Source organism: Oreochromis niloticus, linkage group LG9, assembly GCF_001858045.2.
Source record: "Oreochromis niloticus isolate F11D_XX linkage group LG9, O_niloticus_UMD_NMBU, whole genome shotgun sequence".
Lineage (NCBI taxonomy): Eukaryota > Metazoa > Chordata > Actinopteri > Cichliformes > Cichlidae > Oreochromis > Oreochromis niloticus.
This window is the reverse complement of record NC_031974.2, coordinates 30,951,345-30,973,947: the sequence shown is the minus strand read 5'-3', so window position 1 is coordinate 30,973,947 and position 22,603 is coordinate 30,951,345. Positions and strand designations below refer to the sequence as shown.

Here is a 22,603-nt window from a genome sequence, read left to right as displayed (position 1 = left end):
CAAGAAAGTTTTATTGGATGCAACGGTTTTCCACAAACAATTTATTTGATGTAATGAAACCAATAGATTTGAACGGGGTAAAACAATGAATGAGTTTGATTCTTGCAATGCTTTTCCAAGAAAGTTTTATTTGATGCAATGAGTTTCCAAAAATATTTTATTTGATGTAATGAAAAACATTACACTTTGATTCTAGTGAAAACAAAAATTAATGAGTTTGATTCTTGCAATGCTTTTCCAAGAAAGTTTTATTGGATGCAACGGTTTTCCATAAACAATTTATTTGATGTCATGAAACCAATAGATTTGAATGGGGTAAAACAAATAACGAGATTGATTCTTGCAATGCTTTTCCAAGAAAGTTTTGTTTGATGTAACGGGTTTCCAAAATTATTTTATTTGATGTAATGAAACCAATACATTTGATTCAAGTAAAACAAATAATTACATGGATTCTTGCAATCCTTTTCCAAGAAAGTTTTGACTGGCAACAATGCTCACCTGCTAAATCCAACAGAACACCACTGGGACCTTATGTTTCACTCCATCTGACTGTGCAGGAGCTCAGTGTTGGGTACACTGAAAAAAGGGATTGGCCAACTCTTTGATTTACGTAAGCATCTTGCGTGTATTTAACATAAGTGCATCATGCTTTAAAGTTAAGTGTAACTATATAGTGTAGAAACTACATGATATGCAGAGAGGCTAGATTAAATTGTTCATTTCATGTTCGAGTGAAGTAAGTCAATAACTTTCAGTCTCGTGCGCTTTGGATCGTGGTTTCAGGAAGGCATCCATCTCAGTCAAATCGAGCAGCCGCTTCTACTTTTTTTTTTGGTATACCGAAAAAAGTAAATTGGGTGGTTGTTACATTAAAAAAGTCTAACTTGTAATTTAAACACAATAATTTCATGTTTCTATGAACATAATTAAATCATGAAGGATCTGTACGAAATTCAACAACTTAATTTGTCCTTGATGAGATGACATGATACATTCTAGTAAGAGTGGTTAGTTGCTGAACTCATGAAATTCACAAGATGTCAAACTGCAGGAAAACACTGGAGTTATAAGAGGCAGACAACTACACACACACACCACGTGTATGCTATTGCTATTTATTGTGGTTTAACCTGTCAAGGACAAAAACGTACAAAAACTTCTGCATCAAGCCTTGAAATCATAGCTTTCCTACTTCTGTTAAGTCTGGATTGTTGGCATGGTGGTTAGTGTTGTTGCTTCACAGTAAGAAGGTCCTGGGTTCAAATCCACAGTTTGGCTAGTTTCCACTGGTTTCTCTCTGGGTATTCTGGTTTCTTCCCACAGTTAAAAGCCATGCAGTTGTTGGAGTTAGGTTAATTGGTGATTCTAAATTACCTGTCAATGTAAGTGCAAATGGTTGTTTGTGATTGACTGGTGGGCTGTCCAGGGTGTACCCTGCCTTGAAACCTATCACTTCAGTGTTATTTCCCAGCCCCCCTGCAACCAGGATAAAGATAGGAGGATGGTATCCATTGAATTCTTATGGTAACCAGGATCTAGACTTTGTTGAATATTATGTAATATGAAGACAACATGTAGTATTTAAGTGACCAAGTAGTATTGGGGTAAAAGTTATTGAATAGTGTTGAAATAAAATGACAAAATTGTGAAGGATTAAAATATTCCAAGAGCTCAACTTACTTCATCTAAACATGTTTCAATCGCGTTTTATGAACACAAAATGCACAGGTTTACTGAATATGAACAAGTTGTGTTGATTGAACTCAATTGTTTAAGTTTCTGCCAAAGCAAAACATTTGTGTGCAACCAATGTCCACTACTGAATCAAGTAAATCCAACATGGCCTTTTTTCAGTGTATGGTAAATGGTCTGTTTCATTTTCAGTGCTTTTAGACTCTTCCTGGTTGTTGATGTTTGTTTCTAAAGATGTTGTTGATGAGACTTTGAAGAAAGCAGCTTCACCTCTGATCACACACACACTCAACTCCACTCACTCACCTGGAGGATCAACACTCAGGCTAAGGATGCTGATGGGGTTATTGCTCTGGGGATTTAGCAGGTGAGCTAAATCATGTGTAACATGTGAATTTCCTGAGTGTGGCATTAAGAAAGTCTGTGTCTATGCCAAACCTGAAGTTTAAACTCCTTTTTTAAATTTACCAACATTTCTGATTTGCAGCTAAGACTGTGACATGTTTTCACCATTTGCAAGCCAGAATAGTGATCACTCTTAAAGCCTGGTTGCTGCACAATACTAGGACTACTAGTACTAGTTCTAGTACTACTGCTACTGCACAAAGCATATTGTTCAGGAATTTCACAAATTTGCTTGAGTTTAATGTGTTGGCTTACAGGTAAACTTGTTTTGGAGGTGGATAGGATGAAAACTTCCAGCATCACATAATGTTTTCCGATCAGTAGGCTTGGAGTAAGAAAAGAACTGGACGTATATTTGTCTTTTTGGGCTACTTTATGTTAAGAAAGTTAACTTGTTTAGAACTGTGATCAAGGATAACACATAAACCCTTGAAAATGTGATAACATCCAAGTGTTACATGGTGTTGCAGGTGACAAAAAGCCATAAACCATTGTTTAGAGGTTGTTGTGGAAGTTTTCCATTTAATAGAGCCTGCAGACAAGCGAAGAGCGGTAGCTAACATTCTTTAATCAAGACAAAGAACAGAAATCAAGCTTGGTGAGGGACTGCCATAGCTGGGGCAGACGGTGAGCATGGCTCTCAGTTAAATACCTCCTACAGGAACAAAAGGCAGTACACAGCTGTTTTCACACCTTTGGTCTTTCCCCAAAGAAAGTTTCACACTCCCTTGCTATCTCTTACAGTGGAGAAAAGACAAAAGACTCTTCCTGTGGAGTTGTCTGCTTTCCCCACAACTTCCTTACCAGACCCCCACCGTGTGTCTAACTGTTTGAATGGAGTATGAGGCAGACATGCTAAAACAGTGACCTAAAAGCATTACCAATAAACAAAGTGATCAATACATAAATGAAAGAAATTCCTCTACAAGGTGATTGCCAGTTTTGTTGGGATTTTTAGAGACACAGAGAGTCACAGAGATCCTGTTCTGCATTACTTTAGAAAAATAAAGGGGGTTTCAGAGCTGTTTATATACGAAGCAGTGTTCATAGAAACATTGATCAACCCTGTTTTTGGCATTGAGTGTTACATTTGTGACAGTTTCAATAAAAGCCTGAAAATTCTTGCATTTATACTGGAGAGCAAAGAAAGATTAAATGCTACTTGTACTATGGAAAATCAGTTTCATAAAAGCTACATAAACAGAACTGAAGAAGACTGTGCTTGTAAAACTAGTGGTAACGTGTGAGAATTATAAGACTAATTAAGTTTTAAGACTGTTTCTGCTATCGATACAATTTGCGTTGTTAATCCTGAATGATTCACGGTGACAGCATCATAAGGTCATTTTACTACACACACACACACACACACACACACACTTGGAAAATCACATAGTTTGACCATAAAATCCCAGAATAATTAGTATTTGAGAATGTGGCAGCAACATCATTAAAGAAAAAATGTCTTTCCATGACACTTTCATTTAAAAATATAAAAATGTGAAGTTTTTTGTGTAAAACATTAAAACAAACAAAAAACTTAATACCTTAAGAATCTCCTGATGAAATTTGTGAATATCTAGATCAATGGTGTTTCCATGTGAGAGTCTATAGGGCATAGACTGAGGCTGGGTTTTAGAAATACATGATGGTAACATAAGACATGTTAACTCTGAGAACACTAACATTTAGTTTAACGTGCGAGAGGTAAATGCATCACAGAAGCTAAAAAGGAGTTCCTTGTCTCTAGATTAGTTAATATGAATTGAAAATAAACTGATTTGAACAGGTTTGATGCATTATACAAAAAAAAAAGGTTGATGAAATTGTTCACATGATCTAAGCAAGAGTCACTCGGAATCTCAAATGTTAAAGTACACTTACTGATTGTACTTTTACTACATGAGCTAATGTAGATGCTCTAAAAGCACGCTGACTGAAAAAGAAGCACACATTTGGAGAAACTGTGCTGTAACTTCTCATACTGTGAAGTTTTCTGACAAAAGTGAATTGAAAACTTATGCTGTACAGCTTACTAAGGGGTCCTTTGATGGGCCATGTGCAATTACACAAAAGAACAAGTTAAATTTCACAATAACACTGACTGGAGAAAAGCCAGTTTGGAATTCTAATTGACATTACAACTGTTGCACATTACTGTAAAATCAGTGCTGTGATAGTTTAAGATCACAACCTGATTTAAACACAGTCTAACATCAACATTCTTGCCCCTGAAAATAGGCCAGGATGGCTGAAAAATGTACTTTAAAATGAGATTTTCTTTTTGTTTCATTGGAACAGTAAAGTACCATAACAAAGAAATGAGTACACCTTTGTAGATATCACTGATATGGAGTTTTTCATGTTTTACATAAAGACTTAGGGCTGCTAGTTTCCTAGTGGCATTTTCTCATTTAAACCATGGTGACTTAAAAGTTTAGCAGCAAGACACTTGTTTCCTTTGCTCCATCAAACATTTCTTTCAGCCATCTGTGTTTATCAGAGCGATATGTGACTAATTTTTTATTGAATCACCAGAAAGTACACAAATACAGGATTAAATATTTTATTTATTTATCAAAGATACATAATTACACATTGATACAATGAACAAGGTGTGAATGAAAATTACACATGGTGTAAGAAAAACATTATAACATACAAATAAGTGTTTTATGATAATCTGACATAGTTTAAAAGCATAAGAATGAGTGTTTTTAAAAAGAACATGTTCTTTGATGATCACATTACATGTATCAAATTTTAAAAGCATAACGTAGGGAGCAAAGTGTTCACAAAAACAGTTTTATGATTACTTTTTCCACAGTGCTTGTATGCCTCTTGCAAAACTATGTACTTTTCACCATAAGACACAATGACTCACAATTATCTAAGACCAGCCATGAAATGTCTGTCGCTTCATTACAATCATTTGTCCCCGCTGCTGCCCTCAGATCCAGTCTTCTGTACTGGGGGGTAAAATTGCTTTTTTGGTGGTTCGTAAAAAAAATATCTCAAAAAGCGATGTTGGTGAGGGGACCAGAAACACTGGGTTGCAGAGCAGTTGGTAAGGACTTGTATATTTCTGGAGAGTCTGCAAAAGCTGTCTTGCTCGTGCTCCTGATTGGATATGTGGAGCCCGGCTCTGATATCTCACTGGTGGCAGCTAAAGGTAGGCACGCCTTGGAGGCGGAGTTGGTCTCGGGCGCAATCTTTCAAACGAGCCTCACGGCATTTCAGGCAACCTCAGGCCGGAAACAACATCCGGTCACTCGCGGTCAAAATCCACGGAGAGCTGGTGTTTCGCAGGGATCAGGTTAACACATCTGGCTTAAATGAGAGTCTAAAAAATATAAAGAAAACAAAAGAATTTTAAAACACGCAAACTAGCAAAATATCAAAGGAGCATAACATAACAATAACAAGAGGATATGAGATACCTGATGAGAAAATGATAGGTGATGTAGAGATGTAATGTATAAGCTTTGACGGGAGTTAAACTGGATCTTATATATATTTTTAAAGTGTATTGTACGTGGGATAGGCTCCAGCGCACCGCGCGAGCCTGAAAAAAGGATAAGCGGAAGCGAATGGATGGACGGATGGTGTATTGTACGTGTTACAAACCAATGTGATATTTTTTAAATGAAAGGATTGACAGAATGGTAAAAAGGAAAATGCAAAAATGTAGTTAGAGAGGAAGATGAACACTTACCGAGTGATATGCACATAGGGAAAGCGACGCGAGTTGTTGTTGATCCCTGGTTCTCGGTTGTTGCGAGCTCGTTTCCCGCAGGCTCTTCTGCACTTCGGGTGTAGCGATGAGGCTCAAAACACCCCAATTAGACAAAGTAAAGGCGATCCGCGGTGTGAGGGGACCAAAACTTTCACCTCCTTTTAGCTGGTAGAAAAAGATTTTGCTCCAAAATCCCCCGGTGTTGAGAGGGAATCTCTCCTCCAAAGGGATAGCAGATGCAGGCTGGACCCTACAGAGATGCAGCCGTTTGAGCTGCACTGGCTTGGCAGAGGCTCTGTAGCTGGTTACGGGGGTCTGAGAGACCACAGTGAGGTTGGTAGGTCTGGTGGCCATGTTGTTTTGTGAAAAAAGGAGAAAACTTGTTTTTCTGAGAGGGAAAAACTGTTAAATTCAACTTGAAATGTGAGATTATTTATCCTGATGCAGGTGAGAGAATAGACCTATCGCTGAGAAGATAAATCGGCCCTGTATCCGATTGGGTGAGCGGGGTGTGAACGGATCCACCCGTTTGTTATGTAATTGTCAGCGGGGCAGTAAGGTTTACCAGGTATGATTGATATGCACACAGGTAAAAGTACCGCTAATTGTTTAAACGGTCTGGCGAAGGGGGTATTAATGGGTATTCGGTCTGAGTACCGCTAATTGTTTAAGCGGTCTGGCGAAGGGGGTATTAATGGGTATTCGGTCTGAGTACCGCTAATTGTTTTAAGCGGTCTGGCGAAGGGGGTATTAATGGGTATTCGGTCTGAGTACCGCTAATTGTTTTAAGCGGTCTGGCGAAGGGGTATTAATGGTATTCGGTCTGAGTACCGCTAATTGTTTTAAGCGGTCTGGCGAAGGGGGTATTAATGGGTATTCGGTCTGAGTGGCGGCACCTGGGAGGCGGAGTGGATCTCCGGCGCAAATTTCAAACGAGGTAGGCAGCATTCGAGGGTGAGCAGGGGAACGAACAAGAAGGAAAAAGAGAATGCTCTGGTTGCGGGCCGGTGCGGCTCGGAGCGAAGGGAGAACTTAGACTCTGAGCGGGATTTGAGAATAAAAGACTAAGGATTTGGTTTCAGGATTTTGCCCTGTTATCGAATATAAGGCTTGGGGATAGGAGGTTTTTTGTTTTGCGTATTTTTGGAGAGAAACCGCGGAGGTTTTTTTTGTTTTGTTTTGTTTTTCAGGAGGATTTGCCGGTTATGTGCCTAAGGATCGCGAGTAAGAACTTAGACACGGAGCGGGGTTTGAGAATAAAAGACTAAGGATTTGGTTTCAGGATTTGCCCCTGTTATCGAGTATAAGGTTTTGGGTATACGGGGGTTCCCTACAGGTTATTTCTAGGGGTTTTTTGTTTTGCGTATTTTGGAGAGAAACCGCAGAGGTTTTTTTGTTTTTTGCTGTAAGCCGCTGGGAGCCGCGGGGCGTTTATGGTCGCGAGAGTTTTTTGCGACTCGGACTTTGATTTTAAATTTCTTTGTTCGGATTAAACAAATGCATATAAATTGAAATAAACTTTTCCCACAAGGCATGCACCCTGTATGTCTGGCCATTCTGAACGTTACAAAAGCACAAGTTTAACTAAGCACATTTATACTGGTTTAACACATTTTCACCCATAAACACGGAGCCCCCCACAGAAGCACGGTCCCGAGTCAGGCGCGCGCACGAGCGCGCCTAGACACACAGGCGCGCTCGTGCGCGCCCTGTGCACTCATGCGCTGTCATGCGCTGACCCACCACCAGATGGCGTTTCTTTAGGGGAAAAAGGAAAAAGTTTTTAATGGATTAAAAAAATAAAAGAATGCTATTTGATATAAAAACTTTTCTAAAATAAGCAATTAGTTCTTATTTTTTGGGGGAAGAAAAGCAATGAACTAGCATATTTTATGAAAATCATAATTTTTATGAATATCATATTTTTATTAATATCATAATTTAATTATCATAATTTAATTATCATAATTTAATTACTTACTGAGCTCATGAATAATTCATAGAAACTAACACTCAAAAAGCTCATGAATATTTTTGACATAAGGGGTATAATATCACTCTCTCTCTCTAATGTTTAAAACAAAACACTTTATTTCATGAAAAATATTAGCTTAGTTTGAACTTGATGGCAGCAATATGCCTCAAAAACGTTTGGTTAGAGGCAAAATGAGGTCGGAAAAGTAAATAACGCTGAAATGAAACAGCTGGAGGAACATTTTGCAACTATTAGGTTTAGTGGCAGCAACTCAGCATCATGACTGGGAATAAAGTGTCTTAGAGAGGCATTTTCCGACAAGTTCAAATGGGCAGAGGTTGAGCAAAAAATTTGCATTTACTAATTGTAGAGTAATTTCAGAATAATGATCGTCAACCTCGTCAAATACCTCGTCATTTACAGTATATAATATCATCAAAGGATCACGCGTGTGCAAGGATAAGACCGAAAATTCATTGGACCCTCAGGTGCCACTGCATTGCAAATAAGCATGTCATAGAAATCGCTGTATATGCTCGCTCTGCAATCCTGAAATTCATGTTTGAGTTGTGTCATACAAAGAAGAAGCCATACATACTCATTATATTGAAAAGCTGCCATCATCTCTGGGGCAAATTCAAAATGGAATGAGACAAAGTAGAAACTAATATTTTTCTTGAAGTGGTACATTTTCTCAGTTTAATCATTTGATATGCTTTCAATGTTCTGTGTTTGGGTGTATGAAATTTGCAAATCATTGCACATTTAAAAAAATGTTTTTACACAGCATACCTGCTTTTGTAGAACTGTGTTTGTATTTTTATATTTTTATTTGTATTTGTATTGTTAGTGCTTTGCACTGTTGTAATACAGCAGGAAAGTTCTGGGGTCAAACCTATTTGGGAGCTTCCTGTGTGGATTTCTGCTGGTCCAGGTTTCTCCAGAAGTTCCAGTGGCCTTGCATAGGCTGTAGACATTTCTGTTAATTAAAATTAGATAATGTCATAAGTATGGATGTGAGGTAGATAAAGAAGTTAAACATAAAACAGATATAAAATAAAGAATGTTTGCACTGTAAAGATTTTTCCAGTCCAAGGAAGGACTAACATAGAATGGGACGGGCAGTGAGTAGAAGCAGAAGAGGATGGAAATAGACATGAACAGACAGAATGTGCTAAAGGCAGAGAGAAATCCCTGCATGCACTTCTGTCTTTGCAGTAAGAATGGTGAGAAAATGCCCACAGCTGAATTTGGCTGGCAGGAAATATTCACCTCTCTCCTACACTAAGCAGAGTGAGGACCACCTCACTTAACTACAGCTACCATCACCAAAGCCATTTCCTGACACTGCCTCTCTCATGTATCCTTCTACAGGATTGTGATGTGGGACACTTCCATCAACCTCAGTCTGAGTTGTCACCGCAGAGCAAGAAGTCGATGTTTGTTCGCCCCTGTGTTCCGTGTCGCTGCAACAACCACAGCCAAAGTTGCTACACTGAGACGGGAGAGTGTCAGGTAACGCGCTAACACTGATTCATACATGCATTTTAGAGCAGATTGCAAACTACAGACAGAACTACAGTCAGTGCAGAACATCAAGAGACTGCAGAATTTAGTAGAGTCCGTATTTTTTCCACACAGGACTGTAAGCATCACACCAGTGGACAGAGCTGTGAGAAATGTGCATCAGGTTATTATGGAAGTGTCAAAGGATTCATTGACGACTGCTCACCATGTGCATGCCCCCTGCTGAACAACAGGTGCACACCTTCAACGAGCATCTTGCGCCTCATTTCTTAATGATTCTTAAAATGTGTAAAATTATTATTATTATTATTATTGTTATTATTATCATTATTATTATTATCATTATTGTTATTATTATTATTATTATTATTATTATTTTAAAATGTCACAGTTTTAAGATAAATGCTGGAGGAATTAAATATGTTGGTATGGCTATTATATAAAATAAACCTAATTAGGTCTATGATGCTTATTATATAACAGGCTATTAAGATACATGAGCTAAGTTGAGCATGTGTCTTTTAAGCCCAGCTCATAAACAGCAAGTAGTGGAAACCTTATATCAAAGTTACTTTAAAAAACTTGTTTCAACTAACAAACAGTCCAAAATACAAACATACTTGCTATATTTAAATGTTTATTCATGCCTGGATATTATACAGAATTTTGGTATTGATCAAATGTTAATACACATTTGTTATTGAGCACTAGTTGTAAACCTGAAGAAGTTCATCTGGGTTGATTTAACTTCTTACATGTTTCTGTATGCGTGCAGCTTTAGTCCCACCTGCATTTTGGAAGGAGCAGCAGGTGATTTCCGCTGCACCGCCTGTCAGCCTGGCTATGAAGGGAGATACTGTGAGAGGTGAGATTATTACATCATATCTGTCTTTAGACCCTTTGTTATAGACTGAAGTCGCCATCTAATTAATGCGACTTTTATTGTGAAAATTTGCTTGCTCTGATTTCATACTCCCATCCTCCAGGTGTTCTGTTGGTTACTATGGTAACCCATCAGTACCAGGCGGTGTGTGTTCACAGTGTAGCTGCACTGCATGGGGCTCCCTCCACTTGCTGTGTGACGTGCTGACTGGAGAGTGTGAATGTAAGGATGGGGTCAAAGGTCAGTCATGTAATGAGTGTGAAGAGAGGAACATCTTCCAGGAAGGCGAGTGCGTGTGTGAGTAAATACATTAGACACATACACACACATACACCACACACACACACACACACACACACACACACACACTAACGTGAGACATGCGACTAACATGTTCTTTTTTATTTCCAGCATGTGATGACAAATGTACTGGCATCTTGTTGGATGAGCTGGATGAGTTGCACAATCACTTCCTGTTTTTCAACCTGAGTACCATTGCCATGTCATCATACCGGCAGTTGTGGCTGCTGGAGAATCAGACCAGAGAAATGCAGGTACAAAAATGTGATTAAGTTGTTGCTCATGTTGAGATGTACGACAAACTGAAATAATGATGACATGTCTCTCCAGGTGGTATCTTCACAGAACAACTCTGTTATGGTGTCTCTGTCCAGAGTGGAAGAAGGTCTAAATTATTTGACCTCTGAGCTCGACTCTCTACTGCAGCAGGTAGGCACACCCACCTGTGTGCTAAAGGTTCATTACACAACTTTCTGTGTGTCACTCAAAGTGTTTTCATGGCTTTAGTTTTCACTATAATACATTGCACGTTGCAAACAATGTGAGAATGTTCAGTCTGATTTTTGGTCAAATGTGTCTGAGGCAAGTGCAACAAAAGTAAAATACAAGATGAAGGTACTGGGTCCTGGAACACACTGAATAACTTGGTGAATTTGCAGTAATTCTAGCGTTAGCTGCTAGCTAGCTCTGAACACTTTTGTACTCTCCACACTTTTGTACACTCCACATCTGATAACTGACTAGTCCTTTAAAACTTCTTCCCGATCCCATCCCAAAATTTTTCTCAACTTGTGATTGGCTAGGTCAACAGTCTGTCTAATGATGTCCAGATTGTGGACGTGTCCACAAACAACAGCTTTTCCCGAGGCGCGCTCCTGTTGGAGGGCATCAGCAGACTTCAAAACAACATTCAACGTAAATAACAACAGAATATCAGAATGATGAACAATGAATGATTAATGATACATTAATTAATAAAACAACAAAGACACCATTACCAACAGCAAACTAGTTGTTTTTAATCAAATGTGAAAACTGTAATTGATGTAGTGCTTCAGAGAGAAGCAGCACACCTGAATCAGACTGCAGAGGAAGAACTGGGTTCAGCCAATCAGACGCATCTGCTGGAGGACGTAGAGTCCATATTAAACAGCATCAAAGATGTAAACCTAACAGCTGCAGAGGTTGTAGCCAATCAGGAGCTCAGGTCTGTTTGATCAACACAGCAATTTAGTTGATAAACAAACACACAAGGACAGCGGTAACATGCTCTCTTTTTCTCCAGTCGTTCGGAGTCTCTCTTTCAATCGGTGCAGATCAACTTCCTGTCCAGCAGGGTGGCCACTGGCGACAAGCTTGGCCCTCTCTCTACTTCACTTACTGCTGACATTAAAACACTGCAACATGCAAACACAACGCTGAGTGACACAGTGCAGCAAACCATAGAAACGAACTTTCTGCTGGACACTGCACACACATTGCTGCAGCGATATCAGGTAAGTCTACATACACAGACCACAGGCTGAAGTGAAATTACTGGATTGCTCTTAAAAAATGCTCCTGATTCCTAAAGTCAAACTGGAAGTGCAGAGGAGAGGATCCACATTGTTGAGGATCATAATCTAGTCCCTGTAGTCTCTCCTCGGTGCAGTTTGGATCACCAAAAGTAAATGCATGAACTTGTTTTTGTGCATCACTAATCTCCTGTTGGCTAGGGCCAATCTGCGTGGAGTTTGTTGTGTTCAAAATAGCCATCCATCCATCTTCATCCGCTTTATCCGAGGCCGGGTCGCGGGGGCAGCAGCCTAAGCAGAGAAGCCCAGACCTCCCTCTCCCCAGCCACCTCCTCCAGCTTATCCGGGGGAACACCAAGGCGTTCCCAGGCCAGCCGAGAGATATAATCTCTCCAGCGTGTCCTGGGTCTGCCCCGGGGCCTCCTCCCGGTGGGACATGCCCGGAACACCTCACCCAGGAGGCGCCCAGGAGGCATCTTTGTTAGATGCCCGAACCACCTCAACTGGCTCCTTTCGATGTGGAGGAGCAGCGGCTCTACTCTGAGCCCCTCCCGGATGGCCGAACTTCTCACCCTATCTCTAAGGGAGAGGCCAGCCACCCTTCGGAGGAAGCTCATTTCTGCCACTTGTATCCGCGATCTCGTTCTTTCGGTCACTACCCACAGCTCGTGGCCATAGGTGAGGGTAGGGACGTAGATCGACCGGTAAATTGAGAGCTTCGCTTTTACACTCAGCTCCCTCTTCACCACGACAGACCGGTGCAGCGTCCGCATCACTGCAGCCGCAGCACCAATCCGTCTGTCGATCTCCGGCTCCCTTCTCCCATCACTCGCGAACAAGACCCCGAGATACTTGAACTCCTCCACTTGGGGCAGGAACTCATCCCCCACCCGGAGTGGGCACTCCACCCTTTTCCGGCTGAGAACCATGGCCTCAGATTTGGAGGTGCTGATCCTCATTCCCGCTGCTTCACACTCGGCTGCGAACCGCTCCAGTGCGAGCTGGAGGCCTTCACCTGATGAAGCCAACAGAACCACATCATCTGCAAAAAGCAGAGATGAGATTCTGAGGCCACCGAAGTGAAAGCCCTCCGCCACTTGGCTGCGCCTAGAAATCCTGTCCATAAAAATTATGAACAGAACCGGTGACAAAGGGCAGCCCTGGCAGAGCCCATCACCCACCGGGAACGAGTCCGACTTATTGCCGGCAATGCGAACCAAACTCTTGCAACGGTTGTATAGGGATCGAATGGCCCGTAGCAATGGGCCAGACACCCCATACTCCCGCAACACCTCCCACAGGACACCCCGAGGGACACGGTCGAATGCCTTCTCCAAGTCCACAAAACACATGTAGACTGGTTGGGCAAACTCCCATGCACCCTCAAGTATCCTTGAGAGGATAAAGAGCTGGTCCAGTGTTCCGCGACCAGGACGAAAACCGCATTGTTCCTCCTGTATCCAAGGTTCGACTAACGGACGAACTCTCCTTTCCAGCACCCTGGCATAGACTTTCCCAGGGAGGCTGAGGAGTGTGATCCCCCTGTAGTTGGAACACACCCTCCGGTCTCCCTTCTTAAAGATGGGGACCACCACCCCGGTCTGCCAGTCCAGGGGTACTGCCCCTGATCTCCACGCAACATTGTAGAGGCGTGTCAACCAGGATAGCCCTACAACATCCAGAGCCTTCAGGAACTCGGGGCGGACTTCATCAACACCAGGGGCTCTGCCACCAAGGAGTTGTTTAACTGCCTCAGTGACCTCGCCCCCGGAAATTGGCGGGTCATTCCCCTCATCCCCAGACTCTGCTTCCTCCTCGGAAGACATGTTAGTGGGATTAAGGAGGTCCTCGAAGTATTCCTTCCACCGCCTGACAATTTTCTCAGTCGACGTCAGCAGCGCTCCGCCAGCACTATACACAGTGCAGGTAGAGCACCGCTTTCCCCTCCTGAGACGCCTGACGGTTTGCCAGAATCTCTTCGAGGCAGTCCGAAAGTCTTTTTCCATGGCCTCTCCGAACTCCTCCCACACCCGAGTTTTTGCTTCAGCCACTGCCCGAGCCGCATTCCGCTTGGCCTGTCGATACCTGTCGGCTGCCTCCGGAGTCCCACAGGCTAACCAAGCCCGATAGGACTCCTTCTTCAGCTTGGTGGCTCCCTTCACCTCTGGTGTCCACCATTTGGTTCGGGGATTACCGCCACGGCAGGCACCAACCACCTTGCGGCCGCAGCTCAATGCAGCAGCTTCGGCGATGGAGACGCTGAACATGGTCCATTCGGACTCAATGTCCCCAGTCTCCCTCGGAATGCTGTTGAAGCTCTGCCGGAGGTGTGCGTTGAAGATCTCGCGGACTGGGGCCTCTGCTAGACGTTCCCAGCACACCCTCACTATGCGTTTAGGTGCACTGGGTCTGTCCAGCGTCCTCCCCCGCCACCTGATCCAACTCACCACCAGGTGGTGATCAGTTGACAGCTCAGCCCCTCTCTTTACCCGAGTGTCCAGAACATATGGTCGCAGGTCTGGTGATACGATTATAAAATCGATCATCGACCTGCGGCCTAGAGCGTCCTGGTGCCACGTGCACTTATGGACACTCTTATGTTCGAACAAGGTGTTCGTTATGGCCAAACTGTGATTTGCACAGAAGTCCAATAACAAAACACCGCTCGGATTCAGATCAGGGAGGCCGTTCCTCCCAATCATGCCCCTCCAGGTCTCGCTGTTGTTACCCACGTGAGCATTGAAGTCTCCCAGAGGGACAACAGAGTCTCCCGGTGGGGCACCTTCCAGCACCCCCCCCCAGGGACTCTAAGAAGGCTGGGTACTCTGAACTGCCACTCGGCGCATAAGCGCAGATGACAGTCAGGACCCTTTCCCTGACCCTAAGGCGCAGGGAACAAACCCTCTCATCCACCGGGAAAAACCCCAACGTACCGGCAGCAAGCCGAGGGGATATTAGAATACCCACCCCAGCCCGCCGCCTCTCACCAGGGGCAACTCCAGACTGAGACAGAGTCCAGCCCCTCTCTAGGAGACTGGTTCCAGAGCCCAAGCCATGCGTAGAGGTGAGCCCGACTATATCTAGCCGGTACCTCTCAACCTCACGCACTAACTCAGGCTCCTTCCCCACCAGAGAGGTGACATTCCATGTCCCTATTGCCAGTCTTGGCAGCTGGGGATCAGTCCGCCAGGGCCTCCGCTCCTGGCCGCCGCCCAGCACACAATGCACCCGACCCCTATGGCGCCTCCTGCGGGTGGTGGGCCTGCGGGAGGATGGGCCCATGTCTCCTCTTCGGGCTGTGCCCGGCCGGGCCCCATGGACTAAGGCCCGGCCACCAGACGCTCGCCCTCGGGCACCCTCCCCGGGCCTGGCTCCAGGGCGGGGCCCCGGTAATCCTATCCCGGGCAGGGTAAACTGTTCCCTCGATGTTTTCTTCATAAGGGTCTTCTGAATCGCTCTTTGTCTGGTCCCTCACCCAGGACCAATTTGCCATGGGAGACCCTACCAGGGGGCAAAAACCCCCAGACAACATAGCCCCTGGGATCCCTGGGACACACAAACCCCTCCACCACGATAAGGTAGCGATTCACAGAGAGGTTCAAAATAGCCTTGTAGTCAAAAGCACTGAGAGGTCAGTAAGACTAGAGCAGGAAAAAAAAAAAACTCGAACTCTGCTCTGGTCAGTAAGACTAGAGCAGAGTTCGAGTTTTTTTTTTCTCTTTCTCTGCTTTATAAGATCTATCTCTGGGGGCGATCGTGGCTTAAGAGTTGGCAGTTCGTCTTGTAATCGGAAGGTTGCCAGTTCGAGCCCCGGCTCCGTCAGTCTCGGTCGTTGTGTCCTTGGGCAAGACACTTCACCCGCTGCCTACTGGTGGTGGTCAGAGGGCCCGGTGGCAGCAGTGTCCGGCAGCCTCGCCTCTGTCAGTGCGCCCCAGGGTAGCTGTGGCTACAATGTAGCTCACCAGTGTGTGTGAATGGGTGGATGACTGAATGTAGTGTAAAGCTCTTTGGGGTCCTTAGGGACTAAGTGAAGCGCTATACAAATACAGGCCATTTACCATTTTATAAAACAAGCATGACATTGTCTTAGCATTCTTCTGAAATTCAAAGGTGTCTCTTTTTTACTCTTTCTCTCTCTTTCTGTCAGTCTGGCCATCAGAACCTAAGTGTGGTGTGTCTGTCTTTGGACTCTCAAATGGAGGACAGCCAGCTGCTGCTTGAAGATGCTGTCAGTTTGACAGAGGAGTTAACAAACCACACCAGAGTAAGAGAAACTATAGTAGTTAATAACAAAGCTTTCCAGCAGACGCTTTCCATAATAATTATGTCACACTGATCAGCAGGTTGAAGTGTTGGCTGCTGAGCTGGATCAGTGGCGCCCCCTTCTGAGGAAACAGGTGAATGGTTTGGTAATGGGGCTGAAGAAAAACGATGCTCTGGAGAATGTTTACCGTGCAGAGAAACATGCCCACCTGCTGCAGAGCTATGCTCACTCCTTGCACAGGTATTTTGTGTTCCTCTTCCTCTGTGTGCTCCTGCTATTTTTTTCCACTGAAATAAAAACTCTTCTCTCTCAGTCCTCTGTCATCAGTGTGTAACATGTCTCAGAATGGCAGTCAGCTGGCTCAGTTTGACAGTGACATCACAGAACGAGTTGACTCTGCCCATCAGATGGCTTCAGTTGCCCTAGTGTCTGCCTCCTTAGCTCTAAACATGGTAAGTCTGTATTTAGCCTGAGACAGCAGTGCAATAAGGTAAATGAGAGGCTGTTGGTAAACAAATGTATAACACCTACATGTATTTGTATTTTAGAGTGTCCAATCGGAGCAGCCACTGTCAGAAGAAGGCCGAGCAAAGCTGGAAGTTTCCTCTGCTATTTTGGAAGAAAGCCGAAGAATCGGCAGTGCGGCTGAAGGTATGATAATGTTTCTGTTTCTGAAACAATGACATGCACTATCATTGCACATCAGCCATGTGTGCACTGAATTACAGCTACTTTTAGATGAAACTTTTTCCTCTTTGTTTCATTTAGACCTGCAGCTGAATGTTTCCATGGTAACTATCAGACTCAGACTTGTCAGAGACAGTGTTCATAACTCCAGCTTCCTTCTACGTAAGCCCGTCAAAGTGCTACAGAGCCTTTCAAATGGTAAGAGAATTGATATGCATGATGTATGAACTGACGTATTGAAACAGTAATACTAATACAATACTAATACACTTGTCCATCAGGTTCCTCTGAGGCATTGCAACAGACCCAAATTCAGGCTGCAGCAGCGCACTCCAAGTTGCAGGAGGCGATGCAGCGGCTGCAGAGACTCAGAGCACAGCTGAAGGATTCTTCGTCTTTGGTGGAAAACGCTAACAATACATTGAGGGAGACCAGTCAGCTGGTGACTCTTACACACATTGCAGGTTTGTCATTGAGATTTTACAAATTGGTTTCATAAAGATCCAAATCTTTAGCCTAACTCTTCCTGTTTCCTGTTCGCTCAGCCAATGAGATGCAGCATAAGATGGAGGAGGCGGAATATCGTACACAGCATCTGATGGACAGAATAAAACCAATGAGAATGTTAGGAGAAACGTTGAGCAGAAACTTATCTGACATCCGGGAGCTGATCTATCAGGCTCGGAGACAGGCAGCATCGGTAAATAAACACTCACACAATGGCTTCTATCACTGTCCCAAAATGAGCATAGATACCTACAAAACTTGTTAAACAGGAAAAAAATGAACAGCAAACAGTGTAGATAAGCCAGCCTAAACCAGAGAATTCTATATTAGGACATCTGTGACCATGATTATCCACAACAACAGTTATTTCAAGGCACTTTACATTGTAAGGTAAAGACCTCACAATTTCTCTTGATATCGATGGTGTTGTGGCGCACCATCATCAGATTAAGGTGGCACTGCAAGCGGACAGAGGCTGTGTTCGTTCCTACAGACCATCGGTTCAGTCCAGTAACTTCAACACTCTGAATCTGATCGTAAAGACGACCACTCCAGATAACCTGCTCTTTTACCTGGGCAGCAACACTACGGTAAAGACAATAACTTGCTGTTAATGAGTAATAACAGAAATGGCTTCGTTCTGCATTCTAACTGAAGCTGTTGTTTCAGATGGACTTCTTGGCTGCTGAGATGCATAATGGACAGGTTTCTCTACTGTGGGATGTGGGCTCGGGCAGCACCCGGCTTGAGTTTCCTGGACTGGATATCACCAACAATAGATGGACAAAGATCAATGCTACACGGTAAAAAACCCCCTAAACGATCGCAACTAATCACACGATTCAAGATGCAGGTGAATATCAGTTTACAGCTGTGTTTGTGTATGTCACAATGTGATGATCCCGGCAGATTTGGACCACATGTTGCACTTTCAGTCCATCAGCTGGATTCTAAGTCAGCTCTGTTGCCAGCAGTAACAGCAACATCACCAGGAACCTTCCAAGTTTTAGACATCGATGAAAACAGCTTTGTTCACATCGGAGGGCTGGGAGCTCATACACAGGTAATATTGGGACACATCAGGTATGCAAGTGTGTGTGCAGGTGAAGAAGAGCTAACTCAGTGTGTTTGATTTCAGCGGCCTGCGGCACTGCGATCGACCACCTTCCAGGGCTGCCTGGGTGAAGCTTCACTGAATGAGCAGAACATCGGACTCTGGAACTATGACCATAGAGAGGGAGAGTGTGGCGGTTGCTTCAGCAGGTACTCACACAAGTTTTAACATTTTTATGTGTACACTGCACTTACATGGACACAACACAAACACGTGTTACACACACAGTTTGCTAAATCTGTACATTCCCTATGCAAATTCTGACTTCTATTTTGTGTCACTCACAGTCCCCAAGCAGAGGAAACTTCCTTTCACTTCGATGGATCTGGCTATTCAGTGGTCCAGAAGTCTCTGCGGTCTACTTCCACGTTAATCGTTTTGCAGTTTAAAACTCTGTCTCCAGTCGGATTGTTGCTGTACCTGGCCTCCAACAACACTGTACGACACACACATTTACAGTGCTGGGCTTCTTATTTTTAAGGAGACTTACACACACCTCACTTTCTCTCACTGACAGAGAGACTTCCTGTCCATGGAGTTGGTGGAGGGGCGCGTTCGTTTGACCTTTGACCTCGGCTCTGGTGCTCTGATGCTGACCTCCAACAGGAAGTACAACACTGGAGTGTGGTACAAAATCACACTGCAGAGGAACAAACGCAAAGGTACTAATATTACTCCTAGTAATATTCCTGCTGCTACTTCTGTGTCCACACTGCTAAATGTTATTTCACATTTTTCTGTGTGGCCAGGTTACTTGTCCATTATGGCAGCTGACCAGTCATCAGAGAAGGAAGTGTTGGAAGCGGACTCTCCTGGAAAGGCCTCTGACCTGAACCGCTCTGATCTCGACCCTATCTTCATTGGTGGATTTCCTGCTTCCAGACCAATCAGGTGAGCTTTTGAAGACACAGGTGATTATAATATAGCCAGACAGGATTGTGTTAACTGTGTTATCACCTGTGAATGCCATCTCTCTGGTTGCTAGGAGACAAGTAGCATCCCGGTCTTACGTGGGGTGTATAAAAAATGTGGAGATTGCTCGGTCCAACTTTGACCTGCTAAGGGATGCACATGGTGTCAGGAAAGGCTGCATACTCAAGGTAAGCTCAGACTATACAAGCCCCAGTTAGCCCAGTTCTACCTGTTGAAAGAGTTTTTCTTCAAATGCTCGCTAACGGCATCATCTGATTGTTGGGGTTTTCTCAGGATTATTGTGGGGTTTTTAGATTAGAATATAAAGCACATCAATGCAGCTGTTGTGATTTCTGCACTACATAATTAAAACTGAATTAAAAATTTGGACAGACAAGACCAAAGTGGAGATGTCTGCCTATAATTCACAGTACGATGTTTGGTAAAAACCAACACAGAAAATCAGGACACACAACTCATAGCAATTGTGAAGCATGATAACATGGGAGTGATTTCTGGGGCTTGTTTTGCGGTAACAAGACCTGGGCACCTTCCAGTCATCAAGTCTACCATGAACTCCTCTGTATTCTAGAGTCAAATATGAGGCCATTTCCACAACAGTTAATTTTGGTCCAAACTGGGTCATACAACAGGACAATGATTCCCAAGCATGCCAGGAAATCTATTCAGTTGAATTGATTTAGATTCAGTCTTCTGTATATAGCACCAGTTCACAACAACAGTGGCCTCAAAGTGCTATTGCAGGGACTTTATCTCAAAATATTAGAAAGAATCAGAGAAGCCCCTTTATAGTCAGAAAAGATATAGTCATCCGCTGCATACAGCAGCATAACTAAGTGACCAGTGAAACTCCAGAACCTGATTGAAACACTATGACAGAACCTTAAACAAACAAATACACTAACCTCCATAAACTGAAGGAATAATGGGCCAAAATTAATCCACAATCATGCAAGAGACTGAAAAAGAAAAGGATTATTTTTTATTTATTAGTTATTGCTGCTAAAATTGTTTCTACATCCTATTGAATCACAGGGTTTAATTAATTTTCCTCAAGGCTGCACATAATACTCCATGTGATGGCAATCTTGGGCAGTCAACGTAGGGGTTGACGTAGAACATGACCTCCAAAGCGCACACGCCGCTCAGTCACAATGTCTCACAAGCGTAGATTGCGGTAGGCATAATGATGGAGTTGAGCAGGCGAATCTTCGTTGCCAGATCGATCTTTGGGGTCGACCAGATCGGCCGGAGCCACTGAAAGACCGCACCTGCTTTTACAGTTCGACACACAACGTCATGCTCAGCATCTCCATCACTTGCCAGGATGCTACCCAGGTAGTTGAATTGATTCACCTCCTCCAGTGGTTGCAGTCCTACCATAATGGGGTCCTGTGTCATCACATAACCTATCCTCATGACCTTGGTCTTGTTTCCACTGATCTGTAAGCCCACTTTGGCTGCCTCTTGCTCCAAGCATGATGTCATAGTACAGGGAGTGGAGAATTATTAGGCAAATGAGTATTTTGTCCACATCATCCTCTTCATGCATGTTGTCTTACTCCAAGCTGTATAGGCTCGAAAGCCTACTACCAATTAAGCATATTAGGTGATGTGCATCTCTGTAATGAGAAGGGGTGTGGTCTAATGACATCAACACCTTATATCAGGTGTGCATAATTATTAGGCAACTTCCTTTCCTTTGGCAAAATGGGTCAAAAGAAGGACTTGACAGGCTCAGAAAAGTCAAAAATAGTGAGATATCTTGCAGAGGGATGCAGCAGTCTTAAAATTGCAAAGCTTCTGAAGCGTGATCATCGAACAATCAAGCGTTTCATTCAAAATAGTCAACAGGGTCGCAAGAAGCGTGTGGAAAAACCAAGGCGCAAAATAACTGCCCATGAACTGAGAAAAGTCAAGCGTGCAGCTGCCAAGATGCCACTTGCCACCAGTTTGGCCATATTTCAGAGCTGCAACATCACTGGAGTGCCCAAAAGCACAAGGTGTGCAATACTCAGAGACATGGCCAAGGTAAGAAAGGCTGAAAGACGACCACCACTGAACAAGACACACAAGCTGAAACGTCAAGACTGGGCCAAGAAATATCTCAAGACTGATTTTTCTAAGGTTTTATGGACTGATGAAATGAGAGTGAGTCTTGATAGGCCAGATAGATGGGCCCGTGGCTGGATTGGTAAAGGGCAGAGAGCTCCAGTCCGACTTTCTGGAAGACACCTTCTTCAAGCAGTGGTACAGGAAGAAGTCTGCATCCTTCAAGAAAAACATGATTTTCATGCAGGACAATGCTCCATCACACGCGTCCAAGCACTCCACAGCGTGGCTGGCAAGAAAGGGTATAAAAGAAGAAAAACTAATGACATGGCCTCCTTGTTCACCTGATCTGAACCCCATTGAGAACCTGTGGTCCATCATCAAATGTGAGATTTACAAGGAGGGAAAACAGTACACCTCTCTGAACAGTGTCTGGGAGGCTGTGGTTGCTGCTGCACGCAATGTTGATGGTGAACAGATCAAAACACTGACAGAATCCATGGATGGCAGGCTTTTGAGTGTCCTTGCAAAGAAAGGTGGCTATATTGGTCGCTGATTTGTTTTTGTTTTGTTTTTGAATGTCAGAAATGTATATTTGTGAATGTGGAGATGTTATATTGGTTTCACTGGTAAAAATAAATAATTGAAATGGGTATATATTTGTTTTTTGTTAAGTTGCCTAATAATTATGCACAGTAATAGTCACCTGCACACACAGATATCCCCATAAAATAGCTAAAACTAAAAACAAACTAAAAACTACTTCCAAAAACATTCAGCTTTGATATTAATGTGTCTTTTGGGTTCATTGAGAACATGGTTGTTGTTCAATAATAAAATTATTCCTCAAAAATACAACTTGCCTAATAAATCTGCACTCCCTGTAGTCATATTTTTCCAGACGTCAGCCAACAAAGCGATGTTGTCTGCGAAGTCAAGGTCCTTCAGGCGTGTTGGTGGATGCCAAGGTATCCCAAAGCCATCTTGGTCCATGGCACTCCGCATAACAAA

At 43.4% G+C, this 22,603-nt stretch overlaps 1 protein-coding gene and 1 long non-coding RNA gene across 3 annotated transcripts in view; one reads left to right on the top strand and one right to left on the bottom strand.

Moving 5' to 3' along the window:
• The window catches only part of lama1 (laminin, alpha 1), a 56,799-nt gene that overhangs the window by 22,029 nt on the left and 12,167 nt on the right, over nt 1-22,603 (top strand). The window contains exons 30-53 of one of the 2 annotated variants that reach the window (XM_019354565.2): nt 9,186-9,326; nt 9,453-9,571; nt 10,114-10,203; nt 10,325-10,518; nt 10,633-10,775; nt 10,852-10,950; nt 11,325-11,436; nt 11,572-11,728; nt 11,807-12,017; nt 16,183-16,299; nt 16,379-16,539; nt 16,613-16,751; nt 16,848-16,950; nt 17,068-17,184; nt 17,268-17,450; nt 17,532-17,686; nt 17,940-18,083; nt 18,163-18,296; nt 18,403-18,556; nt 18,632-18,756; nt 18,895-19,045; nt 19,125-19,269; nt 19,357-19,498; nt 19,593-19,707. In XM_019354565.2, coding sequence (XP_019210110.1) covers nt 9,186-9,326; nt 9,453-9,571; nt 10,114-10,203; nt 10,325-10,518; nt 10,633-10,775; nt 10,852-10,950; nt 11,325-11,436; nt 11,572-11,728; nt 11,807-12,017; nt 16,183-16,299; nt 16,379-16,539; nt 16,613-16,751; nt 16,848-16,950; nt 17,068-17,184; nt 17,268-17,450; nt 17,532-17,686; nt 17,940-18,083; nt 18,163-18,296; nt 18,403-18,556; nt 18,632-18,756; nt 18,895-19,045; nt 19,125-19,269; nt 19,357-19,498; nt 19,593-19,707 — 3,351 coding nt within the window. Of the gene's footprint in view, nt 1-9,185; nt 9,327-9,452; nt 9,572-10,113; nt 10,204-10,324; nt 10,519-10,632; nt 10,776-10,851; nt 10,951-11,324; nt 11,437-11,571; nt 11,729-11,806; nt 12,018-16,182; nt 16,300-16,375; nt 16,540-16,612; nt 16,752-16,847; nt 16,951-17,067; nt 17,185-17,267; nt 17,451-17,531; nt 17,687-17,939; nt 18,084-18,162; nt 18,297-18,402; nt 18,557-18,631; nt 18,757-18,894; nt 19,046-19,124; nt 19,270-19,356; nt 19,499-19,592; nt 19,708-22,603 lie in introns of both variants that reach the window. The other variant, XM_005460467.3, reaches the window with a different exon arrangement.
• On the bottom strand, nt 4,392-12,052 carry LOC112847868 (uncharacterized). Its single transcript, XR_003221699.1, has 5 exons — nt 12,041-12,052; nt 11,277-11,278; nt 9,084-9,090; nt 5,816-6,020; nt 4,392-5,443 (listed from the first exon to the last, which is right to left on the bottom strand). It is a non-coding gene; the product is annotated as an uncharacterized LOC112847868 (long non-coding RNA).